Raw genomic sequence first — 25,432 nt, forward strand, 5'->3', positions numbered from 1 at the left:
CCTAATAGGAGGTGTAAGAGTACCATTTATAAGTACTCGTGAAGTCGGAGCACAGTATAATGAAAAAATGGATTGCGTAAATTTATCTCCTAAGTTGAGATATTGCAGGAGAGTTTTTAAATATACAAAATTAACTCGGTCAAAGGCCTTGGCAGCGTCTAATGCTATCACTGCCAAGGGATATTCATACTTAGAGGCTAAATCTATCATGCCTATCAAAGAGTAGGTAAGGTCTTTTAAGTACCTCATCTTAATGAAACCTCTTTGGTCTTCATGTATCAATTTATGGATGATTTTACCAAGCCTGTCGGCCAAAATTTTTGAAAAAAATTTATACTCACAATTTAAAAGTGAAATCGGCCTATAGGCATCCATATTTTTTGGAGATTTCCCTGGTTTGAGTATTAGAACAATATTTGCCTCATTCCAAGAGCTTGGAATTTTCGCTTCCCCCCTAAAAATTTTATTATACAAGTGGCACAGAGTGGGGGCCAACGTATTTCCTAGGGCTTTGTAGACTTCTGCGGGTAGACCGTCTGGTCCAGGGGCTTTCCCTCTTTTGCTGTCCTTAATCACTTTCATCAGCTCTTCTTGAGTAATTTCCTTATTAAGCCCAAGCATATCCTCATCTGACAATGGTTTTATTAAAGGTAGCCAGGTCTCAATCTCATCCTTATCTGGACAAAGGTCTTCTGCATAAACATTCGCGAAGTATTCCTGAAATGCTTCTACAATCTGTTTATTTTCTGTTATAGTTTGATCTGTGCCTGGTTTCTTAATCTCTTTAATATGATTCCGTACGACATCTTTCTTGGCTTTCCAGGCTAGTAACTTGCCACATCCCTCTTCATATGAAAAATGTGCCAACTGACTAGCTTCCCATCTCTCTTTGACTCGTCGTGTAAGTATCGCAGTAAGTTGAACCTTTAAGTCTAAAAGATTTTTCTCCCATGGGCCATCTAAAGTAGTCGCATCCTGGGGGATCCGATTAATTTCGCACTCTCGAATCTCTTTTTCTAACTTTGAGACCTGACTATAATACAGTCTACGTCTCTTTGCACCCTGAGCTCCCATTCTACCTCTCATAAACGCCTTACACGCTTCCCATACTGTATCTTCCTTAGCTGAGCCCACATTTACTTCTAGAAAAACTTGTATCTCTTCTTTGAGAGTTTCTAGGACTTCTGCATCAGCTAAAATTGTCCGATCTAATCTCCAAACTGAAATGATTTCTTCTGCTTCCAAACTCAAATTTAAACTCACACCTGAATGATCTGATAGATGTGCCCCTATGTGATCTACACCTGTAACTCTCTCTTTCAATCTATTATCAATCAAAAAAAAATCTATCCGTGAGTTGTGTTTATACTTTTTATTATAGAAAGTAAATCCTAACTGTTGTGCAAATGTACATCTCCAAATATCACAGAGTCCAAGTTGCCCCATCATTGACTTAACTTTGGCAGTCATTTTACTATTCATTATTGCTCTGGTGTTACCCGCTCTATCTAGCTTCCCGTCTAATACTGTATTAAAATCCCCTGCCATAATGACTTTGCCAGGGAAATCCAATAACTCCAATTCAACTTTCTCTAAAACTATGGGATCATCTATATTCGGACCATAATAGCCTACAACTGTCAGCACTTCACTCGAGAGTCGTATTCTACAAATCACCCATCTTCCTCTACTATCTACTACACTATTTTCGACTACTATGTCGGATCCTTTTCTAATCAAAATAGCTACCCCCTTTGTAACCAAGTCTTGAGATGTAAAGATAGCATTTGCAATCCATTTTTGAGTACTAAATATCTCTTTGCTTTCCTTTTGTGTTAAATGTGTTTCTTGCAAGATGATGACCTGTGCTGGTGAATCTTCTAAATATTTCAAAATCAGCAATCTCCTAGATTTAACTCGGAGCCCATTGACATTCCATGTAAGGAACCTTAACTCCTTATCTCTAGCCCTGCTCATCATACTTGTCATATTTGTCATATGCTGCCCATTTTTTCTTTCTGATTAAGTCACAGCAAGACTGCTCATGAGGAATATTTTTTTTAATTTTCTCCCTTACCCCTATCCCAACCATTACTCCCATGGCCTAGGCCTGTGGATGTCTCAGTGGTAGTGTCTCTTTCTATTATTTTACAAAGTATTATGGCCGATAATCTATTTCTTTACATTATGAATAACATCCAAAAAAGCATCTACCTCGTCCACAGTACGGAATGTATACATTTTATTGTGCCACATGACTTTTAGGAAGGCGGGAAATTTTAATTGAGCCGTAGCTCCTATCTCCCTTAAAGGTGTCAATCGCTTTCCCATCTCCCATTGCCTGTTTGCTGTAACTGGTGACAAGTCCGACCTAATGTCAACTGATACTCCGTCTATCACAATAGATTTTTTCTTTAAAGCAAGTGACAGAATTTTTTCTTTTAATGAGTACGTCGCAAAATTAATCAAAATTTTCCTTGGCTTAGCCCGGTCTGGATTCAACCTAAAAGGATCTCGATGTATTCGTTGAATATCACGGGCCAAATTTTCCTCAGTTTCTTCTAGTGCTAACTCTTTCTTCAGCAACTGTACTACAAAAGTCTTTATATCTGTCCCCTCTTTTCCTTCTGGAAGTTTGAGAATTTTTAGGTTGTTGCGCCTTTGCATATTTTCCAGCCTTTCTAACCTTTCATCCATTTGCCTATCTTTAGAATATAAAGTCTCTATCTCCTTACGGTTATCCAGAACTCTTCCCTGCACAACTTTCATTGCGGATTCCATCTCTCCTGCACGTGTCGTTAATTTATCTATCTTATCCTCTAACAGCGCACATGTAGCACTAATACGCTCTTGATTCTTTCTAGAGGCTTCAAAACCTAAATGGATATCCTGTTCCAGTTTTCTTAAGAGTTCCATGACAGACACATCTGTTGAGGCAGATCTCTCTTGCTGTCCTGAGGCCAACTCGACTATGGAAAACATCGTCTTTTCATTACTAAGGGTTTCCTCTCTCCTTGTAAATATATCTTGTTCCGCCTTCTCTTCCAAGTCAACAGAGACAGTAAGTGAGCTTTCAGCTAACATATTTAATGTGGCTGATGTCGTAGATTGAAATATCTGCTCCATAGATGCCTCTGCATCACAGCTAGCCCCCTTATCCGCCTCCATCTCTGTGTCCAAAACCTGAAATGGGTTTGGTGTTGAAAGAGTTGACCAATCCTGTTCGCGTTCTTCTTCTTCCATAGATTTTGATGTATATTCAATTTTTTCCTCAAGCTCTACTGCCACGCCAGCCCTAGCTTGAAGCTGAGAGACAGAGTCAGGTTTCAACACCAGCACCTTTGGGACTGGCTTAAAATAGAGGTTAAGTGAAGGAGCTATCGGGGTCTTAAACCCAGCCTTTTCTTTCTTTTGTCTTTTTTTCTTTTCTCTCTTTGAAGGTGAGACCTTGGATTTATATGCTGTAGGCTTAGGGAAGGCTCTTTCCTCTGTCTCAGCGTTTTTTTCCTCTCCTTGTGTACTGTCACTTTTATTTAACCCCACAAGAATTTCTTTACCCAACCTCTTACTCCTTAACTGATATCTTGTAGAATTACCTCCCTCGCTCACCCCCTTGCTTACTTGCCCCGCACAGGTCCTTTGCGGTACACTTTTAGGGTTAGGATTGGTCGTGACAGCTTCCAGCCCTCGACCTCTTCCTCCGCTTGTTGGAGTGCCGATTTTTGCAAGCACTCGGCGACCTCTGCAGACACCCTGCGCCGCTCGCTCCCAGCTCCCGGCCGGCAAGTAACGTGACTCCGCCCCCTCACTCTCAGTCTCGGCGGGTTGCTGTGCTGGGTTCTCCGCCATCCGCCGCTGCCGCTGCTGCTGGTCTCCCGTACCCAGCCGGCAAACGGCCTCCAGAATCTGCCGGTAGCTCGCCGTGACTTCCAACAGGTAAGCCCTCAAAAAAAACAACCGCCGACAATCGACCTTTCTCGCAAACTGACACCACCACTATCCTGACATCCGCGACCCGCTGATTAGCCGGCCGCCATGTTTTCCCAGTCGGCATCCTTTACATGTTGTCCTGCTATAGGGAAGGAATGCATCAAATGTGGACGCGTTGGGCATTTTGCCAAAGCGTGTAAAGATGACCAGAGAAGGACCTTTGATCTACATAAGAATGTATCTAGTAGTAGAAATAATGATGTTTCATGTGTAAGAGAATTTGTTTCATCAGAAGGGGAAGATTGTGATGAAAACTTTTTGGTTGTATCCATAATTGATGTGTGTGCATTAGAAGAGAATTTGTGTTCTCCTAAATTTATGGTTACATTTTTAAGTGAGACACTTGAGTTTATGGCAGACTCAGGGTCTCCCTGGACCATTATAACTGAGATGTATTTTAATGAGAAATATGGAAACGTCATGTCATTGAGTGATTTCAATCTTCCAGACATCATAGCACAAAGTTTTGATGGTTCTACTATAGACTTAACTGGTTTTGTAGCTTCAGATGTTGTGTTTAAAGGGAGAACAGCCTTTATAAAATTATATGTTGCCAAGAAAGGGGTTAATGTACTTGGATGGCGTCATCAGTGGAAATTAGGAATAATTCTCAACCCCCGTAACAGTAAACCGGTCATGGTGATGGAGGACAAGACACCTATGGAGAATGAATTAGTTATCATTGAAAAGGATTTTAGGGAAGTATTTTCAGACTCTCTTGGAAAGCTCAAAGGCTTTCGTCATGAAATCAAATTAAAAGGAAATGCCATACCTGTAAAACAGAAACTTAGGAGTGTTCCTTTAAATGTGAGAGAAGAACTTTGAAAGATATGCTGCAAGAGGGTGTGATTGAAGAGGTAGAATCATCGGAGTGGGTTTCTCCGATAGTTTTGGCGTGTAATTCGGATAATTCCTTGAGATTATGTGTTGACCTTTGCGCTTTGAATGCCAGCATATTGATTGATTGTCATCCGTTACCCAACATAAATGAGGTGGTTAGCATGTTGGGGGGTGCTACTATATTCTCCACTCTTGACCTTAGGTCGGCTTATCATCAGGTTGGGTTATCTGCGGAATCTCGTCACATGACAGCTTTCATCACACCTTTTGGTCTGTTTCAATTCAGGAGGATGCCTTTTGGTTTGGCGTCCACAGCCTCGGTTTTTCAGAGGTCAATGTGTCATCTGTTTAGAGATATAGAGTCGTATGTGAAGTGTTTTCAAGACGATATACTGATATTTGCACCTGACAGAACGACACATTCAAAACAGCTTAAGAGGGTATGTGAGATTCTCAAAGATTACGGCCTTACTTTCAAGAGAAATAAATGTAAATTGTTTCAAGAATCGGATGAGTACCTGGAACATACCCTGACTAAGGAAGGTGTTGTTCCAAAGAGATCATTGGTAGATGCAATACTTAAGGCACCGTCTCCAGATTCAAAAGAAAAACTTCTTTCCTTTTCAGGGTTATGTGAATATTACAGCAAGTTCATAAAAAACTTTGCTGAAAAAATTGAACCTTTGAGAGAGTTGGTTAGGAAAAATGTTGAATTTGTATGGGTACTAGACAGCAGATTGCATTTGAGGAAATTAAAAAAGAGATGGTTGCTGCTCCATCTCTCAAACCGTATTGTATAGGAAAACGTGTGTGCTCACGGTTGATGCCAGTCTTTATGGACTGGGTTGTGTACTATCCCAAGTTGCTGGCAAAGATGAATGGAATGTAGCATTTGCATCACGAACATTGAATGCTATAGAGAGACGTTACGCTGTATTTGAGAGGGAGTTGGTGGTGGGTGTGTGGGGTGTGGAAAATATCAGGAATTACATCTGGGGTGTGAGGTTTGTAATTAAAACTGATCAAAACCCTTGATCAGGATTTGGTCTCCGGGTAGAGGATCAAATGCTACAGCCAGGATAGCGAGGCTAATGTCAAGGTTACAAGAGTACTCTATTATCATAGAGCTTGTTCCAGGGAAGTCTAATGTCCCGGCTGATTGTTTATCACTTTTGCCATGTGATGCTGAAGAGGTTCATACTACTGAAGAAATGATATCCAGCATCACTGAAATTTTACCTGAAAAATTCAGTTCTATCTCTGAAAGTTTGTGGAAAAAAGGAATGAATGATGATGAGTTGTTACAACGTGTTATTAAATGTTCATTAACAGGTTGGCCACAGAAGAATGAGATCCCTGATGAGTTATTTCCATTTTGGAAAATTTCTGAAGAAATTGTTGTGGAGAGTGATTTTGTGTACCGGGATGGAAGGTGTATTCCTCCCAATTCGTTGCACGAGACTATTTTGTCTTTGAGTCATGAAACCAATTTAGGAATATCCTCCATGAAAAGGCTCATCAGATCCATATTTTGGTGGCCCGGTATGGATAAGTATGTAGACAGAATTGTGAGAGAATGTCCTGAATGTGTAAATAGTGAAAAAGCCCTCAGATGTAATCCTGCTCCTCTTATTCCTGTTAAATGGCCTTGTTTTCCCTGGCAGAAGGTTGGATTGGACATTGCTGGTCCGTTCAATTTTTTGCCACAGGATTGCAGGTTTGCTATAGTGATGGTGGATTACCACTCAAAGTGGCCGGAAGTGAAGTTAGTTCCACGTGTTGATACTAAAAGTGTCATTTTGTTTTTGAAAGAAATCTTTGCTAGAGAAGGAACTCCAGAAGTTATAATTTCAGACAATGGAGTACAGCTGAAATCTTGTGAGATGAAGGAATTTTTAAAGTGTCATAATATCAATCACATCACTACTCCTCTCTATGAACGTCAAGGAAATGGCCAGGTGGAGAGATTTAATAGAGTCCTTAAACAAGATATTATGTGGGCCCGGGGACTTGGAGCAGACTGGAAAGATAAATTACGGGAGAAATTGTGGTTGTATCGTATAACCCCTCATTCAACCACAGGAGTCTTACCTTTCTGTTTGTTAAAGGGAAGAGATCCTGTTTCTAAGTTATGCCGGTAGTGGTGTTAGAAAAATGTTAAAGTTCAATCTCCTGTTATGAAATAAGAAAGCTTGGCCCGTAGTATAGAGGAAAAGCAACAAAAGATTAAGAATCTATATGATCTCCGAATGAAAGTGAAATAACCTGTTTTTAAGGTTGGTGAATTTGTTAGGATATGGAAACCAGGTATTCTACTTAAGGATGACACCAAATTTGGTAAACCAATAAGAACTGTCAAAGTCAATCGCAATTGTGTTGTGACACAAGATGGACAAGTTTGGAATTTTAGACATGTTTCAAAGTGTAAACATTTGTCTTTTCAAAATTCTTAAGAAGGGAAATGTGTTACATCCTGTATTATAGTTTTGAATTGCTCTTCTAATTTATGTTGCCCTTTTAATTGGAGTGTATACATTCAATCTGTGGCACATGCATTGCTGTTGTAGTGACATCACTTAGGATGTGCTTGGGGCATTCTTGATCTGGACCTGAGCTGGAACAGATGTACTGTGCTCTTTGGAATAAACTGGATTTTCTACATTTTAATATTTCCTGTATTTATTGTTGGAATTCAAAATTTCCCTTTGTGAATGTTGTCAAAAACGTATTGTAGAAGTAGGCGGTGTTCCTGGGACTACTGCCTACTCCTGCACAAAGATTTGTGTAACTTTTCTGTTTTTTAAAAGCTTCCAGTTTTCCTTAAAAGAAAAATGGGATGAATATTTAAAAAATGACTGCTTTATTTAAAAGCACTCATAGACATGGTGTTATGCCGAAACAAGAAGGACACTATCCTTGTGATTAGGGCCATCAATAGTGGATCGTCATTTGCGAGCAACCTTATTTATAATAATGAGGGCTCACTGACAGAATATCGACCCCTAAAATATCCCTTACCACAATACCGAGGGACCACGACCTGCCCTTAAGAATAAAACGAAAACGTTAAATTTTTCTTTCTTTTAATGCAGCCCGTTTCCGTTAAGGAAAACGGGCTGAATTTAAAAAAAAACTGCTTTATTTAAAATCAGTCCCAGACATGGAGGTCTGCTGAGCCCAGCAGGCCACCATACCTGGGAGGGCCAGCCCTTCCCAATGGGGTCACAAATTGCGAGTGCCTTATGAATATTGATGAGGCATGCAATTGGCGACCCCATTGGGAATCGCAAACAGTGTCTTGTACATTGGCATTAGCAACTCACAAATTGTGACTCGCAATTTCTTGCAATTTGCAAATCATTAATGCCAGCGGTCATACATCTGGCCCCCTAATAAATAAAAAATATATAAATATGTGAAAAATGTAAATACTGATATATTTAAAATAAAAAATAAAAAAAACGTATTATAATGTTAAATACATATGACAAATACCTAAAAATATTATATTAAATAAAATAAAAAAGATTTTTCAAACAAAAAAATATTTTTTCAATTACAAATTTTTTAGAAATAAAAACATTAATTATTACATAAATTAACTTTTTTATTTCCTACCTATAACACCACACAATTCTCAAACCGCATTTAAATTGTAATAAAAATGTACTTCCATAATCAACATGATTAATTATCAATTAAAGAAATATTATCAATTAAAAAACAAATTAAAACTCCTAAAAATTAATTAACTTCCCACACTTTACCCCTATAATCCTCACAATGCACAGCTAAAAGTAAACTGTTAAAAATTGAATTACAAAATTAAAATTTATTTTCAATTAAAAAAATAATAGTATTTAACAACTAATTATAAAGTAAGTACAATTAATTGACTCCACTCCCTTTACCCCTAAAAAGTAAAACCCACACTCCTAAAAATAAAAATAAATACCCTAATTAAATATCAATTAATAAAATAATAATACTGATTAACAATTATTCATTGATTTAACATAAATTACTTCCCACTCTTTACCCCTATAAACCCCACAACCTGCACCTAAAATTAATTTCACAATTTCCATAATTAATTTACAATCAATTAATTAATATAAATGAACAACCTATTATTAATTCATCAAAAATTACTTCCTACCCTTTGTCCCTATAATCCCCACAGCCCACACCTTACACAATTATACAGTTACCATAATTAATTACCAATGAATTAAATAATATGAATTAACAACTAATTGATAAATAATTACAAATAAATTACTTCCCACTCTTTACCCCTATAAAACCCACACCTCACACCTAAAATTAACTACACAATTTTCATAAGTAATTAACAATCAATTCATTAATATAAATGAACAACTAATTATTAATCAAACATTACTTCCCACCCTTTACCCCTATAAATCCCACAACCCACACCTTAAAAAAATTACACAAGTGCCATAATTAATTACCAATTAATTAGTTAATATTAAATAACAACCAATTAATAATTAATTTCAAATAAATTACTTCCCACTATTAACACTAATAAATCTCAATTAAATGAATTATATTATTAAAAAATATTAATTAATTTATTATAATTAAATTACTTCCCATCCTATTCCCTATAAACCCACAACCCGCTGAGGAACTAAAAATCGTAACACATATATTAAAAAACATAAAGCAATAGTTATACAAAAAACATACATCACACACATTTAAAATATAAACTAAAATATAAAACACTAATTAAAAAATCGACATTTTAAACAACTATATTTTTGCAAACGATAATAATGACTTACATTTTTTTCAAAACAATATTTCTTACCTTAAATTCGATATTCTTGACTTTGATATTCTTGCTGTCGATATTTCTGTGTCGCAATATTTCCTACTTGATATTTGTGTAGGTTAACATTTCCAACTCGATATTCTGTCTGCATACCAGTAATGAGGTAGGTCACATTGCAGCCTACAATTATTCAGTATTTCGATAGCTAATCTATAAAGTGAATTGGTTGGGTCACAAAATACCAATGCATTCGTAAGAGGTCAGTGCGCAAATGGGGACTATATTTTAGTATATTCAGAATAAGAAATTAAAAACTGCAAATCACTATTAGTCACAATTTACGATTTCTTATTTTGAATCTTTGTACATGAGGTCCTTAGAACTGACCTATGTACTAACAGGTCAGTTCTTAAAAATCCGAATGGTAGTGGGTCAGAATCTGACCTACCTCCTGCATATTGATGAGGTAGGTTGCTAATTGTAACCCACTATGATTTGCTGCCATCACAAGGATGGTGGCCTCACCTGAAAATGGTCTGTTTTAAAAAAACAACAGTCATAGTTTTTTTTTAAAAGTCAAGTTTTTAAAAGTTTTTTCGAGAGTAAAATGTTTTTTGAATATTAACCAAAGGGTTACCAATACCTTTCAGTAGTTGGTTAAATAGTAATGTTTTGTGACCACATTTCCTAAACATGTCCATTACAAATACCAATCTAGTATGTTTCCTAAACTCATTTACAATTTGGTAACCTTTTACCGCCGAATCATATCATTAATTTAGTACATTCCAAAAACATTTACTGGCTCCATTTCCTGTGATTTACTGAATCCCAGGATTTGCGAATAGTATGTGTTCAGAAATTTACCCCATGGAGAGGTGTCTTACAGTAACAATTATTCAATTGTCATGTGTGCTTTCTTTCCTTGTTTTGTCTTAAATTGTACATTTCTGGGGAACGCCGCAAAGTGTCTTCTCAGACACCCAGGAGAACTATTGATTGGATTGGAGGTTGTACATGGGAGGCGACTGAGAATAAAAAGTGGTAGACATTCCTTCTCTTGTAGGCTGGTCCTTCTGGTGGCTTTGCTGTCGCAGAACCTGCGTTGCTGCTTCCTACCTCTCTGGACCTGGAACCGTTCCAAGGGCTGTCTCCTGCAGACCTTCTTCCCAGCCTTCCGCATGCTTTCGGTAAGCAGAGCACCTATTCATGTCCTTTAAAAGGGGCTTATGTTTGTGCATACTTTCCAAGATTCTGTGACTAAGAGGAGATTAGGGTTTCAGGCTTATAATTTACTGATTAGTGTATTGCTTCCCAGAAACGACATCATCAAACTTTATGGGAAATGATGACATCACACAGTAGGGGATTCTGGTGAGAGTTAATTCTCTTCTCGCTCAGGGACCTAGTATGGACCGTTTAACAGATGCATCCATGCCCCAGGACCTATTGAGAAAGAGGAGAAGGTGACTTATAGCAATGATATTCAAGCTTTTAAAAAATAATATTGAGCTACAATCTTATCTGAGGAGTGGTGTTATGGTTGGAAATGATCATTGAATTTTTGACTTGTTTAATCAAGACTTAAAAGGGGTTTCTAATGTTCTTGAAAAATCAGAAGTTGTATTTTAAAGTGGAAGAAATTACAAGACATAAAAAAGTTGCAATTATTGGTTCACCCATATGAACAATTTGGAGTGGGTTTTAAAAGTTAGGAATCCTACACAGGTGCAAATATTGTCATTAAAACATATTTTATTATGCTTTATTATTTTCATGTTATGGTTGCTACAGAAGGACAGATCCTATATATTTCTTCTGCAGTTCCCCAAGAAAGGAAAATAAAAATTTGCCACCTTTTAAATGTCATGTCCCAAGTGGAAACATTGATACGGTTGTTCCAGAGGGATATGGCGGTAGCAGCACTTATCAGTTTTGATGGAAGGCGGTGACCCCAGGGGTCAAGATGACTCTCCTAACCACCCGAGACCTCCTCTCCCACAATTCCTGCTGAGTCTTATCGAGGGGAAAGTCCCCGCCGGGGAGGACTGATCGTACACACTGTCGACACACCACACCACACTTACGAACGGACACCACACCGTGAATCTTTATCAAGTATGAACTTTATCAGAATAAAAATAAGGAGTAATATACAGCGATCGAGGGATCGCGAAAGTCTCGTAACCAGGGAGCGGGGAAGCGGGACAGTCTTAGCGGGCCAGTTGGCACGCCACGCACCCTACGCACAGTTCTCAATCCTCGAACCGGGTGGTACGGGGGCTGGCGATGGTACTTGCTGTCCTACTCACTTTTGTTCAAGATGGTCGTGAGGGTAGCGTCGATGGTCCAGCCGGACCAGAGAGTTCTTCAAGCCGCGACGAGGTCAGCAGGGCTTGGTCAGGAGTACTCCGTAGTACTCGTAGGCAGGTAGAGCCGCGACAGCGTCCGCAGGGCTCCGGATGGTAGCAAATGTCTCTCGTTCTCAAGAGGGGGCCGCAACGAGGTCAGCAGGGCTCCGGTGGTTCAGGTCTTACTCTTCGAGAGGGAGCCGCGACAGCGTCAGCAGGGCTCGGTGGTTCAGTTCCGTAGCTTCGAGGATGAGCCGCGACGATGTCAGCAGGGCTCGGTGGGTCAGAGTCTGTTCTCCTCAGGTCAGCCGCGATCAGATCAGCAGGGCTTTCTTGTCCAAGATACAACTGCCGGCTAGATGGAAGGCAGGCTGTCTTATAGTCCAGGAGCTCTTTGATGTCCGGACCCTCAGACGCAGGAGGCCGGAGGTCCGAGGGCCAGGCGCCCCATTGTCTGGGCGGCTGGGTCTTTGATGCTTTGGACCATGCGTCCAGGGAATCCCAGACGCTCATAAAGGCCTGGAGCCAGCTCGCTAGGAAGCCCAAAGGTGCGATCGAAACCAGCCCCCAGGGATGGTTCGGAGGTGTGAGGACAACCAGTTTCTCTGGAGGGGGCCGGAGGTGTGATGGAAGCCTTGGTTTCGGGTACTTGGTGAGTCGTTCACCGACCGGGCGGGTCGGGGCGCGCCAGACGCGCACGCCCAGCTGCAGCCGGGAGCGGCCAGAGGCTGCCGAAAGGGAAAAAGGCGACCGGCTGGCGGGGTGGCCAAAACATGGAGTCTGATGGCCACGTGCAGGGGTGCAGGCACGCGGTCTGGAGGTCGTCTCAGGTCCGATGTAGGAGTCTCGTGTATAGTTCTGGATGGACGGGAATCAGTTCCGTCCATCGTTCTGGAGTTATGGGGGTCAGCGAGGGCCACGCCACGAGGCCGGGTCCAACAGGTTTTAATACGCACAGTCTTGTTTCCTTTCTCGATGGTGGATTCATATTCCATATCATTTTATTTCTTATAGTCTACAAATAACAAATATTATAATAATAAAATTGCATATGGTATTGAGAAGCTAAATCCTTTCCAGTTTGTAAGGTTATGTCTATTACATTTTAGAATGACCTGACACTGTACAAAGGTCCATAGGATCAATTACAGAAAGATATCAGTGTGAAGACTTCTTTGTTTAACCGCTTACACACCTTACATGTTTATTGTCTTATAAACCGGGAGGATACAAGTTAAAAACTTCCAAATGGAACAAAACAGAGGAAATAAAGAGAAAAAAGTAGTAGAGGTTAAGATATATTGATACACATTTAGAATATGAAGGCCATGCACACAGCAAAAAATAGGCATTTAAATGAACCTTCTAAACAGTACCTTAAGCTTCCCTCAGATGGGTTCATATATTCCTAGACTGCTCCCACCACGCAATCAGGGATTATCCATGGTAACTACAAATCATAAGTCTTGGATCCAGCCCTCCACTAAGCATGAACATGCTGATTTCTGGACTCTAGTCCTGATATGGTTCTTTGCGTATGGGTTACTCTGCCACACCGGTGACGGATACCTCCGTCCGCCGAAAAATAAATCACATGATATCCTTTGGGATTTGTATTTCAGCGGACAGGATATCCGTCGCTGTTGTGATGGAGTAACCCCTCCACCAAGACCTACTTCAGGCCCTCTGTTGGCGTTGCGGAGGAGATGAGGGGTAGTCTGTTAAAAATTGCTTCTGGCCCCATCTAACATCTTGCGTGGAATCATCCTGGAGGAGCAACATCAGTGGCTGTGTATACCTTGGATGTGATGTAAAGATGAAGCGCAGCCACATCTCTGTGCTCACTCCAGTCCAGTATGGTTTGAGTTGAGTGCAAGTTTAAAACACGAGCGTAAAAGCACCACTTGCGGAAATACAGGCCCAAATTACACCCTTTCTGAGAGATCCCTGCTATGTAAATGAACTGCGGGGAAAAATTCACAAAACAATTATTTGAATCAAAATAACTTCAACCCCAGTTCAAAGACTAGTGGCTACAAGGTTTTAACGTTATGAGCCATGGGCGTCTATCCTGAGGTCAAATAAAGTTGGCTGATTCCTCACCATATTCTGAGCAGGGCACATTCAATCTGTCCATCAACTATCTGTCTTCTTCTCACAGTCCCCCAGGCAGCCACTCACCACTGAGGTCTTGAGGGAATGAGGCGCTCACACAGCACCTATAACCCATCCTTTCATTTGTGCCCAGAATCTCTCAGTCCATTCCCTTCAAACAACCAATCAGTGGTCCACGCTCAATAGCGCTGCTTTTACTAGCTTCAGTCTGACTGAGGTTAACCCTGGCATTTCATCTTTGACTAAGTTTTAATTTAAAATAATGCATTATGGTGTCTCAATTGATGATCTCACAGTCAGTGTCAAGCAGCCTAATGCAGCCTTCTATCTATACCCATAGCGGCACAAATTTACATTTATTAACCCGGGCACCTCCCAGTGAAAACATGAATTAGAATCCAGAATAGAGGCAAGAGGCGACCAAGGACCTCACATACAAATGGAGAAGTCAAAAATGTTAGAAAATTGCCAGACAACCTAGGTGTAGGAAGCTGGCTCTTTATGTGCAATATCAATAATCCGATATACTGTGTAAAGAGTTCAGGGGTTCCCTTACTAGTAAACAGGGCTTGCTATGTAATTCCAAAGAGCTCTATTAGTAAGGTAGTATGGTCTAGCAGCCTTAGGCTTAGGCTTAACACAGAGGGGTGTAAGACATTTACAAATGAACACAATGATCAATAAATGACAACATGAATCATGAAGGAGATTCACACCAATTTATAAAAAAAAGAAAGTATCTGTATGTATGTTTAGGCATCAGAGAAAAATCATTCAGGTAGGTGCGTTTTCTTTTCAGTCTAAAAAGTGGACATAGTGCAGTTTCTGAGTTCTGCAATGTTATCTTATCGAAGGAAGAATATGTTCTGCTAATAGGTAGAATACATCGACCTACAGGACAAGTCTCCAGGAGTTCAGGTGATGAGTGGGCAAGGCAGCACCAACAGTACACCACCAGCGGCACGAGGGAGGCCGGGTGCAGGTTGCAAATCAGTGTCTGCAGTCCAATGCCTTTTAGTGGGGTTCGGTCTGTGTAAAAAAAAATGCAGGCTCTGGCTATGAAAGCAGTCGGACTGAACCAGCAAGTGAGCTCAGGCCTTGACATACTCGGGGGCGAGGGGCAACTTTGGTCTTTTCCTCCAAGGCCCAGGGGCGACAGGTGCAGAGGTGTTGTTAGGCATCAGGATTTTCCTTGCTGGAGCAGTCGCGGTAGAGGGGGCCTGTGTAGAGGCTGCAGGCGACATCAGGGAGTCCAGGAGGGGTGAACCACGATGGACTTCAGCTCTGGAGGGCTGGGGAACCTTATTGGCAATGCTGGTCCAGTTCAACTCAGGCCGGAGGCGACCAGTCAGTGGTTGCTTCAGGTGTCGGTGTTGGCGGTTCCGGAGGCCTCAGAGTCTTCCTTTTGGAGCTTCTGCTGAACAGGCCTGCTATTCACAGGAGGTCTTGAGGCAGTGCTCACAAGTTTCTGGAATCACAGCTGCAGAACGAGTAGACTTTGAAGCAGTTTTTGATGAGTGCTGCAGACAGGCCAGCGGGGCTGGGGCCAATTCAGGTGCTCCCTTCAGTCTCCTCTACTTTAGCAGCTCTTCAGTGTCCTCTCTGTTGTTAGGTTGTCAGGATCTGCTTCTTTGGTGTCAGGGACTCCCCTTAATACTGACTTTAGGGTTGTTAGAGGGGTGTAGGTTAGTAGCCAATGGGCTATTGACCCTTGTGGTCACTACACCCCCTAAATGACCATTTCCTGTGAGAAGTGGGCATAACCCTGCCCCAGAATCCCTAAGTATCCCATCACAAAGCTGGCTACCTCTGAAAATGAATGTCCCCACACAGTCAGCCCACCTTAGGGGTGGTACTAGCCTCGGGGAGGCACGCCTACATGACTAGTGAATTTTCCCTACTGTCCAGGTGCCAAGTGTGCTCTGGACGGGGGTGGCTACTTCTCCTGTGAGGGGAGCCTTATTCGCATTCCAAAGGTGGCAGCTCCTTTGAAGCTCGCCAGCCCAAAGAGGCTAATCAGCAGGCCATCCTGGACAGGATTTAGTTCCTAACCTCCCGATAGCAAAAGACGTTTACCCTTGGAGGTCAAAAACTTGCCTCAGGTAGCACGCTGGCAGATTCCAGTCAGCAAGCACACCAGTGGCTGGTAGGTTTTCTGGGGGCACCTCTAAGGTGCCCTCTGAGTGCATGTGCTGATAAATCCAGCACTGGCATCAGTGTGGGTTTATGGGTCTATCAAGATAAGATGTTTGGTACCAAACATCCCTATTTTCAGTGAAGTCCTCATGTATCTGGGGAACGCCTTTTCATCCATCATCTAGGAACTTACAGAGGGTGCTAACGGTTTTGCAAATTGGGGGTAAAATTGTGCAGTTGTAGGAAAGAGCTCAGCCACTGGGGCCCTGGTTGACAGGCAACCAGTGCACTTTCATTAAAAATCACATCAGGTACCAGGCAAAAAGTGGGAGCAACCATGTCAAAAAGGGGCACTTTCCTGCACAAGTGATGCAGTGGAAAGCTGGGTAAAAAGTTTTATTATACATGTATCATATATATACATCCCAATGTCACACTCTATTTCCTTTTTCGGCCCATAACATTACACTAAACTGCCATTGGTCCTCCAATGGATCTTTTATGTGAGCTAACAGGGACTTGGATATTTAGAGACCGTGAGGTAAATCCTTATGAGGACCTGGAATAAGGAAATGCCAACTTCACGCTAACAACATATAATCATTTATGTCAATCGTAATAATAAGACTTACAACAAAAGGTTCATTCCAAAAATGACTCACATACGATATGTTTGCTCATGAAAACCATTTATCTAAGCCACAATTTGAATGCTCAAGAATATACATCACATAGATTAAATTTTTTTATTTTTTTTTGTCCTCATATATGCCACCAGAAAATAATTACTCTGAATAGGCGCTCTTCAGGCCACTAACACAAACCTTCCTTTCCAACCCTCGTGTTTGTGGATAGCCCATGAAGATTGCCCAGAGGTAGGGTTGTTACCCGTCCAACTTCCTGTCGTGATGGTGCTTGCTACACAGGAAGGACAGGACCACAAGACCTCTGGCATAATCATTGGACTATTAGTTTATTTTTCACTCCAAGCATTCAAGGCTGACCATAGATTTACAGACCTTTCTCCCCCGCATAATGTATCAAATTTACTCACCACCATGATGTTTTTAAGGCAATCTGCAAATGTCGGAGGGAGTACCGACTTCCACACTTTACAGATCTCTCTTCTAGCGATCACCATTACATAGAAGATAAACTGTGATGAATTGCTATCAAGAACATAATCAGATGGGAGACCAAAAAAAACCAATCTGGGGGTACATAAAATTGAAAATGCAAGTACATCCTCCAAAAACTTACACACCTGTCCCCAGAAATTACATATTAGAACATTCAAAAAACATGTGAATGTCATTTGCATCCTGTAGCTTGCATCTGGGACAAGAATATTTAACAACAGACATCTTAGAGAGTTTCGCAGGAGTCCAATAAACTCTATACATAGTGTATAAATGGTTTCTTCTTAAATTAGAAGGTTTGATTGTTTTCTGAGACAGAGAAAGAATCTGTCCACAGTTTCATTAAATTATCTGAAATCTGGAGCGTTGAGGGGTACCACAGTTTAATAATCTCTGATTCCAGATTATCCCTATTGTCTAGTAAAAAAAAAAAAAAATCAAAATTCTTTATTCGGTACTTAAAAAGATACCATTAAAGTGCATAACAAATACATACATACAATTTATATAAAAACAGTTAAAAAAATATATAAAAAAATTTCATATATATAAAAAAGTACAGTATGTCATTTTCAGGTAATGGGGGTTTCAGACTGCATTCAGGTGGAGTGTACGGTTATTTCCCTCATATTCCTCAATTTTATAGCAGATTTAATAAAGCTAATAACACTTAGCAAAGTATGAGGATCTGGTGCCTTTTGCAGAAATAAAATGGCATCTTTGGCGTGCTTAAATTTACGGTTTTTCAAAATCCCAACTAAGAATTTCTTTCTAGGCTCTGAGAAGAGAGGGCATAATAAAACAAAGTGGAGGGTGTCCTGCGGAGACCTAGAGTCGCAGCCGCAGGTGCCCTTCGCCTCTACCGTAGATGTGTAACCAGCAGGAACTGCCAATAGATGGTGTAGTAAATTCAAGCGAAACCTGGTCATATAAAATCTTTCCTGCGCATTATACAGTACAGCTAAGTATGGTTCCATTTTAAAGTTTGTAGATACCACTGGCCCATAAGCCGCCACCGAGGGTTTTTTGTTTTCAGTGATCGCCCTCCTATCTATTGACCATGCATTAAATGAGTTTTTAAGCAGTGTTTTATTCTGTGCGGTCAACTGCTCTGGGTCAGTGAACATATTTTTACAGCCAATGCAGTCCAAGGTATCCTTTACGTATTTTAACCACGTGATTTGTTCCCATTTGTCCCGGTTTAGACAGTCCATAATTATCTGTCTACTGAAGCTGGCCTCTGGGTTTGTCCATATCCTGATCCAGGCCATAAGAGGTCGAATCTTGATTTTGTCCTCGATATAGGGTTCTCCCAGTTCCATATGGGTTATATGTGCCGGAGTACTCTGAGGGACCTTAAGTAGTCTTTTAAAAAATTTATTTTCCTCCGCTTGTATCTGTTGTATGTGATTAATTTTGCAGCCCCACACTTCTGCTCCATATATCACTTTTGCGCAGGATACGGCTTTATATAGGTTTAATATCTGTTCCGGTGACCACCTACCAAGCCTCCTTCCATATGCCATTATAGCACCCGTAGAGGCCACCAATTTGGATGCATGCTTTTCCGCCAAATTTTTAAACTCTAGTTTCTCGTCGAAGAGGACGCCAAGGTAGGAAAATGTCTTAACTGCTCCCATCTTATGGCTACCTATACTATACGAGAAATTGTTTTTTGGATTCCGGCCTGTGGTCATAATGAAAGATTTGTCCAGATTGGCTGAAAGGTCCAAAGAATTCATAAAATTTACGAACCCATTAATTAGTTTTTGTAGTCCCAGTGGCATACGGGCTAGCAGCACAGCGTCATCCGCATAAAGGAGAACTGGTACTGAACGCTGGCCGATCTTATGGCAATCCACTTCCAATTCCATAAGGCTTTTGTCCAGGTTGTTTATGTACAAAGAGAATACAAACGGCGCTAAAATGCAGCCCTGCCGCACTCCACTTGTACAAGGAAACGGTTCAGTCTTCATCCCTTCGTTACTGTAACAGACTGTAGCTGTAGTCTCCCAGTGTAGAGCCTTTAAAATGTCTACTACTTCATGATCCACCCCCATCGAGATCATCAGGGCCCATAATTTCTGTCTATTTACACGATCGAAGGCCGCTGAGAGATCCATAAAACCCATATATATAGTTCCTTTGGCTGCAATAGTATATTTAGCGGTAAGTAAATATAGATTTAGGCATTGGTCTGTTGTGGATCTCCCTTCTCTAAATCCATACTGTACATCAGTTAAAATATGATGGTCCTCTGCCCAGGCTTGCAGACGATTTAAAATAACGCGTCCCATGATTTTTGCCGTAACATCTATCAATGAGATTGGGCGATAACATTGGGGGTCGTCCCGACTGCCTTTTTTATAAATGGGGACAATGGTTGCAGAGGACCATGAGCGGGGCAGTCCTGCCACTACTGCCTCGTTCAAGACCCTGGTAAGAACGGGAGCCCACAATTCTATGTTGCTCAGGTAAAGATCAGGGGGAATGCCATCGGGGCCAGGGGCTTTATTCTTAGAAAGCCCTTGAATAGCTGATTTTATTTCTTTTAATGTGAACGATAAACCTGTCGTTGTTGGTGGTTTTGTCCCTTTTTCTTCTGGTGTGGCCCCCGTATGGTTGTAGAGACCACAGAAGTGGTTCCGCCATTGTTCGGGGAGAATGGTATTTATTATGTCCGGCCCTCTCGGGTCTTTAAAGCATGGATCATTAATAATTCTCCAGAAAGCCGACGTATCTCTACGCTCTGCTGCTTCCCTTAAATCCTCCCATGCTCGATATTGGAGAGAGTTTTTACGAGTTTTCAGAGCTTTTTTATAAATGGCTCTCTTCCCTGCGATCTTGGCTTTGTCTTTTGGTTGTTCCTTGAGGCTTTTTTTTAGCTCTTTTAGTGCCTTGGTGCAATCGTGGTCAAACCAGCGTGGCATTAGGGGCTGTTTAGGTCCTATTCGTGGTGGGGTTTTCAATAGATTGTTTATAAGTTTGGCAATTTCTTCAAATGCTCTTACTATAGTTGGACCTGTCACGTTTTCATCAAGACAAATCTTTAATTGTTCTTGTCCCTTCCTCACTAGATCAAGATAGAATTTATCCCCATCTATCTTTGCCCATTTAAGACTTCTCCCCTGTGCAGTTACCTGTTCCAGGGCTTCCGGTGCACCCACTCCTTGTCTGAGATTCATACATGTAATTTTCAACTTCAGTGGGTTATGGTCGCTGAAGGGGCTCAGAATGATGTCAAAATTTGTAATCCATTTTTTGAGAGTTGGGGACACCATAACGAAGTCTATATAGGAATGACAACCTCTTCCATTGAACGTTGGGTTGGGTTCCTTCTTATTATCTATCTTAATCAGGTCCATTATGGGCGCTAAATCATGCCTCTTGGTGAAGTTTTCCATCTCCTTTCCTTCAACAGTATGGGCAAATTGAGGCCCCTTTTCCTCCGTGCACCTTGACCAATTCTTGTTTATGGGTCTTAGTTTTTCACAAAGGTGACAATTGAAGTCCCCTGCTAGAATCGTATATGGTACACCCTTAGCAAGGTTAGATGAGGATAGATTTTTAAGGTATTCATCCAATTCTTTCAGGGTTTTATTTTTATTCTGTGAGCCCACCGAATTATACCAGTTTATCAGGGTGATTTTTAGACCTTTATGTGAAAAGCCGATTGCTTGTATATTTCTAGAGGCACAATTTAGATCTGACCAGTGCCCCTGGATGTGAAGGTCCACATATATGAGCAATCCACCCATAGCTCTTCCAGATGGTGCATTTGTTGCGGGGACTCCGAAACTTTTAAACCCATCTAGTGGAAATTGACTGTGGTCAACAGTCCAAGTTTCCTGTAGGCAGATGATGTGGAAATTGGTTACAAACTCTCTCCACTCCTTCACATTATATTTGGCTGCTATCCCCGCTATGTTCCATGATAAGATTTTTATGCCTTGCTCAACCTCCTCTTTTCGAAGTGCGAACACGAACAACGGAGACCCGGGAGAAGAAGGAAAAGAATCCACAACGCCCTTGAGACACCAAGTCCGGACGAGGCTACGGAAAATTACGTTCCATTTTCGGCATACCAGAAGCTAAGATAAATAAAGACTGACACTACTTTCCTTCCCCCGGGCGACACAGCACAAGCGCACTCGCTTGCAAGCATTGTACTTTACCTCGCAATTAACTTCTAATGGTCCTGGGCCCTTCCGGGTCGGAAATATCACCGGAATTGCGACCGTAAAGACCAAACACAACCATTGGAGCCCTGAAGAGTCGCGAAAACGCGATGAAACACGTGTCGGCTGGTTGTCCACATGCTGTGTTTGAATAAAACAAGGAGAACAAGACTTCTTTATTGACAAATATTTATTCATCTTCACAATTTGCAATCTGTTGTTGTTTCTCTGTATCACATTTGAATATTGCATATGAACATTGTTTCCAATTTTTACATTTCAAGTGTGTGCATAGGGTATGCTTTTTCTGCCACCATATTAGCCACCCAACAGGGTATGCCAAGTGTGGTGCTAGCCATCGGGGTTGTCAGATTATGATTGGCCTTAGAATTCTCTTTACCCTTCTTTTTGTTATTAAGTTTGCTAGCACTCTTTTTCCTAGACTTTTGAGCAGGCTTGCCTAGATTGCACAATTGTGTAATTACTCTGGGTGACTGCTCTACATTTGTTAAATCTGTGACTCTGCGCTTATTATTTGGGATGTTTGGAGTAGGTTGAGCACAGGGAAGTTCAACATACGAAGAGGTTAGGGAAAAACTAGCGTCTGGGATATCTATTAGAGATATCACCTGGCCCTCCTCTGTATTGTGAATAGCTACAGTGGGTGGAAGCGAGAGTCGCCTTTCCGTGTTCTCAATGGCTGTGGGCACTACCCCAATTGTTTGTTGCAGCATTTTGTCAATCGCTGTTAAAGTTGGTAGAGGCTGCGACTGTGAGTTATCACCTTTCTGTCTGGTATTTGATCTTAAGGTGGGCATTTTGCTTATTTTGGACAATTTGGATCCTCTCCTCATGTTTTGCTTGGCGGCCTCTATATGATGTACTTCTAGTTATAGTTCATAATGTTAGGGCTGGAGAGGATAAAGTATAAACACTGTTCCAATGCCTCCCAAAAAGACCCAACTGTACCTTGTATGTGGCGTATTTATGCAGTCCAGAAGTTATTAATAGCGTGGCCCAGCCCAGCCTTGTCTGGCCTTGGAGGGCCGTAGAGGGCCCGCCCTTTGCCCGGGCTTCGCCCGGCGCTCCCGCGCGCTCCCGCGACGCGGGTGGGACTCGTCGATTTTATGCGCCTGCAGCGCGCTCTCGGGTCCCGCCTCCTCTTCCTGGTCACAGGGCAGCTGGGAAGGGTAGTTCTACAACCCTCTCGGTCCGAAAGGAGACCGGCGCGGTACACCCACAAGGGCTCCGCCTCCAGCAGCGACACACCAACGCTCTCGTGGACCTTGTCTGTCAGGTAAAAGTTATTCGCCTCTGGTAAATCCCCCGCTCTGTCGGTGGGGCTCGTCGATTTTATGCGCCTGCAGCGCGCTCTTGGGTCCCGCCTCCTCTTCCTGGTCACAGGGCAGCTGGGAAGGGTAGTTCTACAACCCTCTCGGTCCGAAAGGAGACCGGTGCGGTACACCCACAAGGGCTCCGCCTCCAGCAGCGACACAGCAATGCTCTCGTGGACCTTGTCTGTCAGGTAAAAGTTATTCGCCTCTGGTAAATCCCCCCTGTCTAGTAGAATTTTATACAATAAAGCGGTCTCCCCTCTCCTCACTCTAGAATTACTGACTAAGTCCAACAGGGGGCTCTCGTCCTCTACATCCCAAGTTTGGCTTCTCCACCAAGCTGACAATTGATAAAACTTAAATCTTGTGAGAGTACCCCCGGTTAAACCAACCAAAAATTCCCATTTTAATGCTTTTGAAGCATCTAGAAAGTCCCCCCATCTAAAGAGACCAGCTCTCTTTAATGGGAGAGCTAGTTGGTCCCTCAAACAGTCAGGGGTACCAGGAGAGTCCCAAATCAGAGCATAATGGTGATAATAATGAATACATAGCAACTTACAAATTTGAAGCCAGTAATGTAGAGCAGCCTTCAAAACCTTCAATCTAACCTTTTTAAAAAAAATTTGATCTCCAAACTTAAACAAAAAGAAATCTGCATCGTATGGGAGGTCTTGCAGCATGGCCTGAAATAGTAAACTATTAGACGAGAAGTCCAATTTATTAGCTAAAAGCCTAAAATTTTTAAGCTGGAAGGCATAACAGTAAAATAATAAATCTGGAAGGGCCAAGCCTCCTAATTTTAGTCCTCTCCTTAACTTTTTCCATGCTATCCTTGGGGATTTTGTCGCCTAAATAAAAGATCCTATCCTGCCTTGTAAATTAAGGATATCTTTTTTGTTAAATACTAAAGGAATAGAATTAAACTAAAATGTTACCTTTGGTAAGATGATCATTTTAACTAAATTCATTCCGCCATAGATATTTAAGGGCAGAGAGTTCCATTTAGCCAGAAGTTTCTTAATCTCCTTTATCACGGTTTCCCAGCTGGTCTTGGGGATTTCTTCTAATTTATGAGTCAATTGAATACCCAAGTATCTCATCTTAGACTTAGCTTCTGGGATAGAGACTGGATTGTTCCAACACATAACATTGGTTTTATCCCTATTGATACTGTACCCTGAGACAATACCAAAATCATCAGCAAGTTTAAATAATCTAGGTATTGCTTCAGATGGATTTGAGGTATAAAGAAGAAAGTCATCAGCATATAATGCTGTCCTAATTATTAGTTCTCCTATGCTAAACGGGATAATTATAGGATCCTGTCTTAAGGCACAAACAAATGGCTCAATATATATGTCAAACAGTAATGGAGACAAGGGACATCCCTGTCTTGTTACTCTACAAATGTGCAGCCAATCAGACAAACCACCATTTACCAATATCCTTGCTCTCGGGCCCCTATATAGAGTTTCGACCCCGTTAATAAATATCTCTGGGAAACCGAATTTCGACATCGCTTTCCAAAGGAAGGGCCAATTGACTTGATCGAAGGCTTTGGCTGCGTCTATTGCAACAATGGCAAGAGGCTTCTTCTTCTCTATTGTGTAATCTATGGCCCCAATTACTTGAAATGTAAGTTCGTTTAATTGGCGACCAGGAATAAATCCCCTCTGGTCAGGATGGATAATAGTTTTTATGACGTTTGCCAATCTACTAGCCAAAATTCCAGAGTAAATCTTCAGATCAGAGTTTAAGAGTGAAATGGGTCGATACGACTCTATTTTTTCCGGATCTTTGTTTGGTTTTGCAATTAGTGAAATTGTAGCATCTAGCCAAGAGGACGGAATTTGTTCTCCCTGGATGAAAATTTTATTAAATAATTTCTGTAGTTGAGCTAGAATTTCTTCAGTGTTATCCTTATAAATCTCTATTGGGAGCCCATCAGGGCCTGCAGCTTTATTTCTTGCCATCTTCTTTAGTTGAGATCTGATCTCTCCTTCAGTTATTTCCTTTGCCAAAAGAACTATGTCTATACTGCTCAGCTGTGGTAGGTCTCTCAAAAACGACACATTTTCTAGTTCCTCAACTGGCCGGTTAATTTCTTCTTGATAAAGTTCTTCGTAGAAAGATCTAGCTTCCTTCTTGATCTCTCCATCTTCTGACAAGACTACACCAGTTCCGCGTTGAATCAAGGATTTAATGTTATTTCTAGTTCTCTCTGTCCTGGCTTTCCATGCTAGCAGTGATCCACATTTCTCACCATACTCAAAGTTACGTAATTTGCTAACTTCCCATTTATTTTTAAGTATTTTTTCAGTTCTTAGTCTAAAGTTTGTTTGTAAGTCAAATAATTCCTTTTCTAGTCTTGGTACATTGATTTGATCAACAGAGATAGCAGCGAGGAGTTGCTGTTCTTTTGTTTTAATCAAACTGAGATCCTTGTTATCCTTTTCTTTGGTTAGCTTTCTGGTTAAGGTCATTTGAGAGCCGTATATTCCTCTTAAAAAAGATTTAAGTGTATCCCAAACAATATGATCCG

At 41.3% G+C, this 25,432-nt stretch overlaps 1 protein-coding gene across 1 annotated transcript in view; it reads left to right on the top strand.

Annotated features, from left to right (window-relative positions):
* Positions 1–25,432, top strand: part of SLC23A3 (solute carrier family 23 member 3) — a 412,559-nt gene that overhangs the window by 125,571 nt on the left and 261,556 nt on the right. The window contains exon 6 of the mRNA XM_086954432.1: positions 10,704–10,827. Within this exon, the coding sequence (XP_086810558.1) occupies positions 10,704–10,827 (124 nt within the window). The remainder of the gene's footprint in view (positions 1–10,703; positions 10,828–25,432) is intronic.

The sequence above is a fragment of the Lissotriton vulgaris genome, chromosome 2_1 (genome assembly GCF_964263255.1).
Source record: "Lissotriton vulgaris chromosome 2_1, aLisVul1.2, whole genome shotgun sequence".
Taxonomy (NCBI): Eukaryota; Metazoa; Chordata; class Amphibia; order Caudata; family Salamandridae; genus Lissotriton; species Lissotriton vulgaris.